Genomic DNA, 12,500 nt, shown 5'->3' with positions numbered 1-12,500 from the left:
TTATATTGTGTTTTATTTGTGGTAGAATAATTAATGCATTTGTAGCAAATAAATATAATCTATTTTTTCTGGAATTCTAAATATTATCAGTAAATTATGATTAGAAAGATTATATTAAAATGTTATCAGAATTTTTTAATAAAATATTCAGGAGCAGCTTATGGATTTGTGATTGTTTAAAAAACTGAGAAAACGAAATATCCAACAGAAAAGAAAGTCAAGTAATATAAAGAGAATGGGTTGGTTCCTTGACTCAACTTCTTAATTTCTGTTAATTCTATGCATCCTTCACCTAACTGTATAAATTAAAAAAAAAAAAAACAGAAATCAGACACTAAATCAAATCCAAAATGGTATGACTTCTTTGAAATGATGCTTGAAACTGTTTCTTCATACCCTTTTTAAATAGTTAAGGATCCAGTGACTTAATTACTCACTTATTCCAGCTGCCTACATTAAATAGGTTTTGTGTTGAAACCTATCTACTGCTACTGGTAGAGTAAGCACTTTGGTAGCACAGACTGACGCTATCAATTATTATTATCAATCCGCATATCCCTAACACTTAGCCTTCTGCCTTATTAGTAGGCATTCAAGAATAAAAACTGAATAAACAACTGAATAAAGAAATGGCTTCACATTCATCATCTTCTTCATCTTCTTGACACTCATAGAGCTTCCCCTAAATCTTTCAAGGAACGTCTCTTGTGTTAGTACAATCTTACAGAGGCGGCAAAATCCTTCTGTTCTGTATTACCCTACCCTTTACTTAGTGTTAACTAAACGAACAAATAACTCAATAAACAAACTTTGTGTGATAAAAGCAAAGCAATAATTCTTCCATGACCTCTTTCAGGAAAAATGTCTCTGTAGTGTTTTGTAGGGGGTTATCACAGTAAGGGCACATCAAACCCTGCACTCTGAACACATTAAGTTCCACTAAAGCTCCTGTTTACACAGCCCTACTTAGAAATTCTTTCACTTCAAAAATGGCTTTTGAGTTTGGAATGGAATCCTGCCCTTTACTGAGATTCATCTCCCCACCATCCTGAGCAGAAACTCAGCATACATCCATCTAAGCCTATAGAGGAATTACTGAGCTATGCTATTTCAAATGATTAGTAAACTTTTGAGTTTTTGTGGTCTGCAAGGGAATTCTCATGTGATTACATATCTCTAATATAGCAAGAAAATAAACCAGATGTACTAGCGCTCATAAAATTTTTCTCGTTCTGCTGACCCAAGACTGTCATCACACCCCAATCACACATCGTTGCTCTGCACTTGCAGACTGCATCTGTGACATCCTGGCAGGGCGCCTTTCCTCCCCGCGGAGGGCCCACGCTGTGAGTAGGGGCAAGTGTGCAGCAGGGCGGGAGTTTCAGGCCTGGATTGGTTCACACCAACATCTGTGCTAATGACTAAACCACCTGTCTTTGTCTGCAGGCTTTGTTTGCAGGCTGAGGAGGGAAGAAAGGAAAAAGAGAGGAGGGAGCTGCAGGCCTGGTTTTGTGTTCGAAACTAAATGATCCTTACAGTCCTGTGCTTAAATTCCCATAAAAGATCATTAGCATTTGTGTGTCCAAAAAATCCCTAGCATTGAACCTCATCAATTTTCATAAAGTAAATGGAAATAATTCAGTATTGTTGTATGTTTATGGTGGTAGAAATATTAGGATATTATAGGAGATATAATAAGTAGGAAGTTGAATCAGTTCAGGGGATTCTGGACCAAGAGAAAGTCTAAGAGCAGGAATGTTAGAGCATTTATGCTTATTTATCATTTTCTAACTTTCCCACTGGCTCTGGAGCACATCCCAGGGGAGCACCTATCAAAGTAACATGAGTGAAGAAAGACAGGTGGGTTCAGAGCAGCCAAGTGACCCAGATCTTGAATTCTGGTAGAGCTAGTTACTCTCCCTGTATTGAGTCAAGTGAGAAGAAAACAACTGTATTAGGAGAGCTGGTGATTAATATATCTGGTTATAAGCTTTTAGGGGCCAGAACATCAATAAAGAATTTCAGTCAACATTAGGGTTTAGGGAACAGCCAAAGAGGCATCCTGTCCACAATTAATTGTTCTAGCATATAAAAAACAAATCAACAAACTTTTTAAAGCTGTCATTTTTGACATATGAATACCAAATCTTTTAAAAAACTAAAAATATCTTTAAAAGATAAATTAGGATCGAGATATTATGAAAGGTAAGTAAGTCAAGCTGGTGACTTATCTGGAAATTTGGTTATAATTCTCTAGCTCTGGGAGGGTCATTCATATGGTGTCAGTGCAAAGTTGGGAACTCAAATTAGCTCTCATCCTGGCAAAATGTCCTGTTTCACAATGACAGAAGGGAACGTATCTTGGTGGCAGTGTCTACTACATGTGCAGGCCATGAATGGTGAGTTAGTTTTAAATGTTCTTCATTGTTTGAATTTTGTCTTTGTATTGTTGTATTGATCAGTATAAACTTACCGGAGATCCTGCAAATCCCACTTCACCAGGTTTTCCATTTCTACCAGGCTCACCCTTTATGGGAAAAAAAGCAAAGTGGAGGAAAGAGGGATTTAAAATTTTCTCTCCTGAGACTAAATGACAAATCAATCGCAGGTAAAAAGTCTTCCTTAGAAAGCTCACATCCAGTGGTCTAAGCAGGGTGAGAGCATAGCCCTACGCCTGAGGGCAGTGCATTATAGCACGTCAGTCTGTGGAGATTCCATTCGTTTATCAGAAGAAGAAATAAATATAAATTATACTGGTCTGACCTAGCTCTCCATTTTACTCAACATCAAAATTTGCACACACACACACACATACACACATGCCACGAAATTCTACATCAACATGAAGCACTGAAACAGTGCTTCTCAAAATAAATTTACCATTTATTTCTTGTGATAAAAAAAATTTAAGAACTACCAGAGATATTTTCTTTATGGCCAAATTCATTGTAATCCACTTAAATAAATCTCATGACACACAAAAAGAAAATATTTTCTTGGTTTAATGTCACATAGACATTAATGGCCTACCTAATAATTTTATCCTCAACTTTAGTGCAACTAACAGAGGAAGTCAGGAAAGCAAATCTGTTGTTATACACTGTTCTTAAGAACACTGATCACATGCTCTTAATGTTAAAATCTGAAATTTAGGCTTAACTTTAAAAATTCAATTAAAGAAACAACTTTTTGAGCATTGGAGAGCAATACTGACACTATTCTGTGAACACATTTTAAAAAATCCATTTAATGAGGGCCTCATAATGATCTTCTGGGATCAAAGAAATGTGTTTTTCCTTAAGATCACTTCAAAAGCTCTGCCCACCAAATGTTGTTGCTGTTGTGACAGCAATTCTAGTATCCCACGGAGAAATCATAATGGAAAACCTAAGCAGGCAAAGATACAGTACCTAACAATACAATACCATCACAATTAAGAGCACGTTCAGATTTTATAAAATTCCATTCTGACCTCTCCTGTTTTTATTAAATTTAATGACAGTAAAAAGTAGGTGAATGAAATGGGAACAAATGAATAATATTCATGTTAATGTTGCAGCTCTTTCCTGGCCAAAATTTTGCAAATTTTGAAATTTGAAAAATTTCAAAGCAAAATGAAGAAAAGCAGCTTACATCTTCACCAGGTTTTCCAGGAGGGCCCTCTGGTCCTCGTGCACCAACTGGACCCTAATAACAAAATGAAGCAAAAGGAGAGTAAGGATATTCACCTTTATTTACCCATATCCATCAATGATACAATCCAAAATACCCTTGAAACAAATGAAAAATATCAGAGAAAACAACTTCATTAATATTCTGAAGTTTATGTTGTATCTTTCAGGTTATGTGCTCAAAGGAAAAAAATTTAATTTCCCAGATGCACAAATCAGCACTTTCCACTGACCATATTCAAAGCCTCTGAATTTAAATACTCTGCCACAAGAAATATGTAGCTTAAGCACAGTCCATAACACAGGACTCCTGAACTGGACTAGAATATATTGCTACATGAGGAAAGAGGTGGTAACATAAATAACTCATGACATCATTGTAATGGTGGACTCACAGTACACTGGGTCTACATGCTTACTTGACATTTACCATTGGGCCGGGGTCACCAGGTTCACCAGGAGGTCCTGCTGGGCCAACACCACCCTAAAATCCAAACAAAAAAATTGTATAAAATTTATATATAATACACAAATTATATGAACAAATCAAAGAAAACACAATACTAAATCCTATACTGTCCACAGTACAGTGCAGTTGCTCAAAATGTTGACTCGACCACTCTCCCGCTATGACTCTGGATGAGTTGTTAAATGCTTCATCTCTCTATATCGCATTTCCTAATCTGTGAAATGAGAATAATGTGGCGCCTACTTCAGTAAGCTGCTGTAACTCTTTGGGTAACTAGCGCATGTTGAGAGCCTAGAATAGTGCTGGCACAGGGTGTCGATGGTGGTAGTCATCTCCCTCTTCTCTTCCTCCTTCTTATCAGCTACATTTTCCATTCACAATGGCAGTACTGTAAAATAGCTTGGAGTAAAACTCCACACACATGGTAATGAAAATATGGCATGTTTGAGCTAGGAATTCTTCTCTCTCTCTCTTTAGAAAAAAAACATGTTCTACAGCCTGTCAAATCACTACAAAAATTAAAATAGCTCTACATGAGTATTTTATTGGTATTTGAAAGGTTATAGAAGGAGAGTACAGAATTATATACTTTATAAAGATTTCATGGAGTGATCATTGTCACTGTTATTTCTAATAATACTAAGAGGTGATATTCTTCTATGACTTCATTTCATAGCTCCAGAGTTGGCACATAATTAATTATAAGGATTTTCACCATGACATGAGATAATGATCTGTTATTTTACAAACACAGGCACATAAAAATTCTTTGTATTGGAGGTCAGTCACATAAAGAAACAGGTGATAAAACTTCAGCATTATGAAAAATCTTTGAAAAACATATTGAATATATTTCTTTTTTTTTTTCTCTAATTTTATTTTTAAACTTTACATAATTGTATTAGTTTTGCCAAATATCAAAATGAATCCGCCACAGGTATACATGTGTTCCCCATCCTGAACCCTCCTCCCTCCTCCCTCCCCATACCATCCCTCTGGGCCGTCCCAGTGCACCAGCCCCAAGCACCCAGCATCATGCATCGAAGCTGGACTGGCAACTCATTTCCTACATGATATTTTACATGTTTCATTGCCATTCTCCCAAATCTTCCCACCCTCTCCCTCTCCCACAGAGTCCATAAGACTGTTCTATACATCAGTGTCTCTTTTGCTGTCTCGTACACCGGGTTATTGTTACCATCTTTCTAAATTCCTATTGAATATATTTCTAAGTGAGTGAAAATTAATTGAATACAGCCCATTCAGTGAGTATTGTTATTGTTCAGTTACTCAGTCGTGTCCAACTCTTTGCAACCCCATGGACTGCAGCATGCCAGGCTTCCCTGTCCTTCACCATCTCCCAGAGCTTGCTCAAACTCATGTCCATTGAGTTGGTGATGCTATCCAACCATCTGGTCCTCTGAGCATTACAATATGCAATTTAAAACCTAGCCAAAAGCAGTCATTTCCCAGAGAACTTATTTCTTTTTCTTTTTCTTTTTTTTTACAGTATGTGATTTAATTATAAAAAGACTTACCTGCTGCCCTTGTAAACCTTGAGGACCCCTTGGGCCAACAGGACCCTTAAAAACAAATGAGAAGAAAAGTTGCATAGTGTTCGTGACAATTAGTTCACAACTTTCAAAAATGTTGAATTCACTTTAGAATCTGGAAAAATGAATCTCTGACAGTGAAAAGGTGATGACATTGTCCTTCTGTATTCACCTGGAATACAGCTAAATTCAAAAAGATTAAAGCTTGGATAATGTTGGGATGATCTTATACACACATTCAGAGTCATGAAAAGAAATAAAAATGCCTGTGCACACCCAGTGTCTTGGGATGAGAACTCTCGCATACTGAAGGGGTGGTTTAATTGAAGCAGAATAACCAACAAAGAAAAATCCTGGCAAGCATAAGTTGTTATCAAACTGTCTATTTAATTCTTCAGCTTCACAGTAAATAACTCGTAATTTAAATGAGCACGTTGAATTAAAGGCTTATGAAACTATCAACAATAGCAACTGGATTATTTTAAATGTAAGTTTTAAATGATCTGGGGCACTGAGTTTTGTAGGTTATTTCTTTCTTTCATGACATACGTCTAAAGTATCCAAACAGACTTCCCCAATTTATTATGAAACGTTTACAATGTGACATAACAAAGATAAGAAAAGGAAAATGCTATTTTTAAAAGTTGTTAGTAAATGTCTATGTAATTTTTTTTTAATGTCACACTTTAAAAAGTGAAAGCAATTAAATCAAAATCTAGTTTGTTCTTATGGTGAAAACTTAAATTTTTGTTTTGGATTGATCAGATTTTTAGATAGCAAGAAAATAAGAGCTTCATTAAAAAAAATAAACACACCTGTAACTTGAACTTCAAATTATTAAAAACATGTATTTCAGAAAAATATCCCCAGTTAATCATTGAATGAGACCATACTGCTACTGACTTAGAATGTGTATAATCAAACAATGTTTAAGTGACTTAAAATATATACCAACAATATTTAAATTACTCACTGGCCTTAAGGATGGGTGTGTGTGCTCAAACATTCCATTTTGTCTGACTATTTGCAGTCCCATGGACTGTAGCCCACCAGGCTCCTCTTTTCATGGGGTTCTCCAGGAAAGAATACTGGAGTGGGTTGCCATGCTCTCTTCCAGGAAATCTTTCCCACCCAGGAATCGACCCAAGGACTCTTATGTCTCCTGCAATAGCAGTCAGGTTCTTTACCACTAGCATTGCCTGGGAAGCCCAAAGGATAGGTAGAAGGGGTGTTTATCTATGCAGTCTGACTTAATATTGTCTGAAATGTCATTAATCTGGAATGCCTTTGAATTATGTTATGAGCAAAAAAGTATGGAAGAGTCACTTTGCAGAGAGTTAATTCATTTAATAAAATTACATTGCTCCAAATACCCAGGTTAAAGTAGAGAAAATGGGAATCTTTCCAGCTGTTGAAGAAATGCAAAAGAGAATGCTAATGGCCCAGTGAGTAAATTTTAGAGTTGTCGGCATAAGGCAACCAGAGAGTAAGTAAGGAAATAATATAAGGAAATAATACATTTTGCCAAATAACTTTCTAACAATACCATAAAACAGACTTTGCTTTGCTTTTTTTTAGTTTTTAGAAAGTACAGTTTTTGTTTTGGTGGTTATAAGTTAGGAAACTTATAACCTAACTTATAACTGTCTGAAAAATACAGACAGTCCTTTATTAATGAAGACAAATAACTTTGTACAGTTACAAATGGAACACCACTGGGCTTTCAAATATTACACAGCAGAGTTTGATAAGTAAATTGAATGAATGGATGGATGGATATATTTTAAGAAGACACATGTTACTTCTTTACTAGCTAACTCAAACCTCTCTGCATAATGGTTTTTCCAAAGTACTTTGATTATCAATAAAATCTACACTTACCACAGATCCAGGCATCAGTCCTACTTGACTTCCAAGTCCAGACTTCTCATCTAACCCAGCCATCTGAGCTGAAAACGGCTGTTAAAGAAATGTGTTGACATTATTTCCACAGTAAAAGATATGTATCAACATAGTTTTTAAACTGAGAAGTGTAGGATCTCTGGGATTCTTAAAGAATGACTCTTTTGAGAATCATTGTAAACTTTTTTTTTTTTTTCATTGTAAACTTTTGACTTCAAAGCAAGGAAAAAGATTCAAGCTGTTTTCACTGTACGTGTTTTTGAGTGAACAATCTTCCTCATTATGTTGCTTCAAAATAACTACTGCAATGGGCCAAATGCCTGATACTTGATAAAAGCATGGATCATTCTGATAAGCATTTAGCCAGTCTAATCGATTTCAGGTTTGTCTCTTTATTCGCTTTCTTCCCATTGTTAGAGCATGCCAAACATCTGAACAAAACCTAAAGGTGCCTTTAAAACATTTCTCCTAAAGATTTTTCCATTATACCAGACTGCTTTACTTAGATGGTATTCTTTCTTTGTTAGTAGGCAGTAAATTTTAACTGTATTTATATAAGTTGATTAAAATGTTATGATCTTTTTAATGAATCCTGGAATATTCCAAAATTGGTAACAGTTTTACCTTCTCTCCTTCACATCTAAAAATCTCTGGTAACCCAATTGACTAAAACTGTCCATTTTCATTCCAGGAGTTCTATCAATTTCCAGATTTTAATGGGAAAAGAAGATGTGTATTTTTAAAAAATAAATTGGCAATTCCTTCTACAATGAGTTGAAAAGCAAATGTAAAAATTGTTGTAAAACAAAAATCACATTTCAGGGTTCCATACATTCCCTCATTGCACTATACAAGTTGCTCATAAATCTACTCAGAAGTCTGACACTAAGACTTCAAAGAGGCAGGCATAGAAAGACATTTTATTTTACTTCTGGTAGGAAATTAACACTCAGAGACATAACCAGAATGCATTTTTGATGTCCACTCAGTAGCCCTTTTGCAAGCATCATCTGGATGTGTCATCCTTCCTTGGTGGGAGGACATGACACAGATTCTTTCAGCATTCTGAGCCAAGAGAACAAAAAAGGAGAGAGACGCATTTCTCTTTCCAGTTCACAGTGGGAACAATATTAGTGGCCCTTGCGAATCAACAGAAAGAACAAAATCCCAGTGCCCAGAACTGACATTAAGAAAGATAAACCATTTGAAGCAGCATCTTTAAAAAGTGATATTTTGAATTTTCCAACAATTCCCTGTGGATTTCCTAGTTTTGTTGTTATTCACAGCAGCACTGTGTTCACTTAGCTGCCCTTACAGCTAAAGACCAATATGTGAACTAACACAATTTAAGATCCTAATAATATACCAAAAACTTAATACATTATCTACAGAAGATTTTAAGCAACGCACACCACTCACCCTGCTCATGCCATCCGGTCCTGGGTGAGAGGGATGCCCAGGAGGTCCTGGGGCACCTGGCTGACCAGGAACACCTGGCTCTCCATCGATTCCCTGAGGACCACGAGGCCCCTGGAAAAGTAAGCCAGAAGAAATTAGAACCCATTGCCAAATATGTACCTAGGAGAAAACAAAAGCCACAAACTTCTTGATGGAGGTGAAGTGTTCATTATTTTTTGAAAAAGAGCAATCCAGCCACCCACAGTAATTTCATCAGCTACACCAAAACTGCAGACTTCAGCACTGGTCACAGCCTCTGCCGTCAGGAGAGGACACATTCTGGGTAGGAATTTTACTCTTGATGTGTTAAATTCCCAGTAATCAGCTTTGTTTTTGGAATAATTATAAGAGTGTATTCAGTTTGTCAATATTCTAGAATAAGTTTCCTTACTTGTTTGAGTTTTGCTGTTTAAGGGTATTTAGTCGATTTCTAAATTCACTTAACTGTGTATGTTCCTGCTTAACTTTCCCCCACTTAAGAAAAGAACATTATGGATCTTTGAACAGTGTTTGTGATTTTCATCTAATTTTTTAATGTTTTACATAGTTCCTGGCTCATAGTAGACACTCAGTATATGATTACTACATTTTCGCATTTCAGTTTCTTTACTCTAGTACTTGAAGTCTGATATACTTTATTTTCCCTACTACTCCCAAAGGTAGACCAGACCCATGAGAAGCAGAGGGAAAGGCATGGGGACGCAGCCAAGTCTAGTTCTCAAGGAAGTGAGCAATGAGTTACAGCTGCCAAATTCCACCCTCCTCCTAACCCACATTCTGAAGGCAGCTTGGGGAACAGCCACGTCCCCAGTTCTGGAAATGCTCCATCTCCTAACCTCATCATTCCCACAAGTCTTGTTAAGTATTTTCTAGCTTTTTAACACTGGAAATTCATAATAGGACCAAAGAAAGGAAAGGAAGGATCAAAGAACTCAAAACGCAATATGATTTTACTAATTAGAAGTAGGGATCAAAAAAATGTATATATATATATGATGAGTTAAACAGTAAAGGAAGTTTACCATGCCTACACCTGAGACTATCTCTCAGCACACAATAAGCAAACATGAGCTGATACAGTGGAGGGAGGAAGCACAGGACAAGCAGAGTGGGGAGGAGAGGTGGCTTGCAGATGATGGTTTGGGGGAGGGTGGCATAAGAGCTATTCCGAAATTTAATTAATATGTATTCTCATATATTCAAACACTCCTGTTTGACATGTTTACTTCTTGGAGTAGTGGCATAATTAAGCAAATTTATCTATTCAAACAGAAGTAGATAACAGCCTGATAAAAACTCACATTTTGAAAACTGATTTCTCAGAAACTGACTACTCACTCTACTCTTTTTTCACTGTATTACATAATGGAGGCTAATTTTTCATTGCTGCCTAAGACTTCTAGATCATACAAATGTGACACCATGGTCTGGAAATGTATGCTGTCAATGGAGGCATATAAAACGTAGTAGCCTGAACTACTCAGACCACTATGTGTGGAAAACTTAATGTGTTTTTAAAATGTGAAATTGCTAATTAATAATCAGGTATCATTAATACAAAAAAATGAGCTAAAACATTCTTTCTGTTCCCAAAGAGATTTCCAAAGCAAAACCAAAAACTACATTTAGTGTCACTGGGAGTAGAGAGAGGTTTGGGTAATATTAATCCTCAAAAATTGGGTCCTTTCCCCAGCCCTCTGTGATTAAAAATCGTGTTTCAAAGTCTGCTCTGAAGACAGCCCACTTTTTCACTGACTTCATGATGCACTCTATGCCTCCATGATATCTCATCTAAATAGCCTACATGATCTACTTTTATACAAATTGAGGTTAAAATTAATAAAAATCTGTGAAAATCATCCAAAACTAAGTGAGCATAATAAGCAAGACTATAAATGAAAATAAGAAAAAAAGCCTATAATACGTGATATTTTACTGATAAATATTTAAAACAAAAACTATAACTGCAGAAGACATTAAAATACATATTTTCACATTTCCAGGTGTGACGAATCACAAAAGTTTTGAATCAAGGTAAGCATTCTCCCTATAATCATTCTTTCCCCTCCCCCAGGATACTTCACTGTCTCAGGAGACGATCCACAATAACAAGTACTTGTAGATTGTCACTAGGTGGCAACGTTTAAACATTCACAAATAGGAATAATAATGCCCCCAAATCAGAAAGAACTTTTTTCACTGATAGTTAGTAATATCACACACACCCACATTATGAAATGTGAGAGTTAGTAATAACTGGTATATTCTCCATTTTACAGATGAGGAAAGAGACCTATAGAGGTTAAGTGACAGGCGCGATTAGAACTCAGCACACCATTGATTGCCGTCCATCTCCTGACAGGTTGCTAGTTTGTCACTATGAAGTTACCAGGACAGTACACTTAAAACTAAGGATATGTGTGAGCGAGAATCGTGATCACTGGCTAGTAAGGAGGGCTTCATGAGAGGATCTCTGTATCAGTAGTTCCCAATCTTGAGCAATTTGCTCCCCTCCCCACTGCCAGGGAACATTTAGCAGCACCAAGAGATTTGTTACAATTTGTTACATTTGTTACAATTGTATGGGGGGGGGCAGGTGTTCCTACTGGCATCTAGAGGGTCGACACCAAGAATGCTGCCAAATTATCCTACAAAACACAAGGAATTATCTGTCCCCAAACATCAGTGGAAAAAACTCTAATACTGGGAAGGATTGGGGGCAGGAAGAGAAGGGGACGACAGAGGATGAGATGGCTGGATGGCATCACTGACTCAATGGACGTGAGTCTCAGTGAACTCCGGGAGTTGGTGATGGACAGGGAGGCCTGGCATGCTGCGATTCATGGGGTCGCAAAGAGTCGGACACGACTGAGCGACTGAATTGAACCGAACTGATCTGAAACATCAGTGGTGTCAAGAGTGAGGAACTGCTCTATTTTATGAGCTTTCTGTAGCGTTCAATGGTAACAAAGGGGAGAAAAGTGGCATCCGTGATTGCACTACCAGCCTATGTCGCGGCATCCACAGCTTTTGTCCAGGTAAGGCTCTTAGGACCAGAGGTAAAACATTCTACCTGTAGGCATTTGTGACATCATGCCAGTATCTTGGAAAAAGTTGTGGTGGGAGTATTCACACCAGAGAAATCAGCAAAAGCTATAGGCATTTTTTTTTTAATAAATCAGTTACTAAACACTTGGCCATCACACCACTGCTTGCTAGGATTAAGAGAGGAACAGATTTCCTACTTGGGTATCTACCAGAACTGTCTTGCTCAATTCCAAATAAATAATTACTTCTCACTCATTTCAACACACACACACACACACACACACACACACACGCACTTCCCATTGATTATCTCAGACTAAACCAAGACAGGAAAGGGAGCTTATCACATACTAAGTCTAGAAGAGAAGAAAAAGGAAAGAGAATACTAAGAGGAGTGGG

At 37.0% G+C, this 12,500-nt stretch overlaps 1 protein-coding gene across 1 annotated transcript in view; it reads right to left on the bottom strand.

Annotated features, from left to right (window-relative positions):
* Positions 1-12,500, bottom strand: part of COL5A2 (collagen type V alpha 2 chain) — a 159,757-nt gene that overhangs the window by 53,951 nt on the left and 93,306 nt on the right. Inside the window, exons 7-12 of the mRNA XM_070802450.1 lie at positions 9,015-9,125; positions 7,575-7,652; positions 5,679-5,723; positions 4,102-4,155; positions 3,634-3,687; positions 2,474-2,527 (exon numbers count right to left, since the gene is read on the bottom strand). Of these exons, the coding sequence (XP_070658551.1) occupies positions 2,474-2,527; positions 3,634-3,687; positions 4,102-4,155; positions 5,679-5,723; positions 7,575-7,652; positions 9,015-9,125 (396 nt within the window). The remainder of the gene's footprint in view (positions 1-2,473; positions 2,528-3,633; positions 3,688-4,101; positions 4,156-5,678; positions 5,724-7,574; positions 7,653-9,014; positions 9,126-12,500) is intronic.

The sequence above is a fragment of the Bos indicus genome, chromosome 2, assembly GCF_029378745.1.
Source record: "Bos indicus isolate NIAB-ARS_2022 breed Sahiwal x Tharparkar chromosome 2, NIAB-ARS_B.indTharparkar_mat_pri_1.0, whole genome shotgun sequence".
NCBI lineage: Eukaryota > Metazoa > Chordata > Mammalia > Artiodactyla > Bovidae > Bos > Bos indicus.
This window is presented reverse-complemented; position numbering and strand designations above follow the sequence as displayed.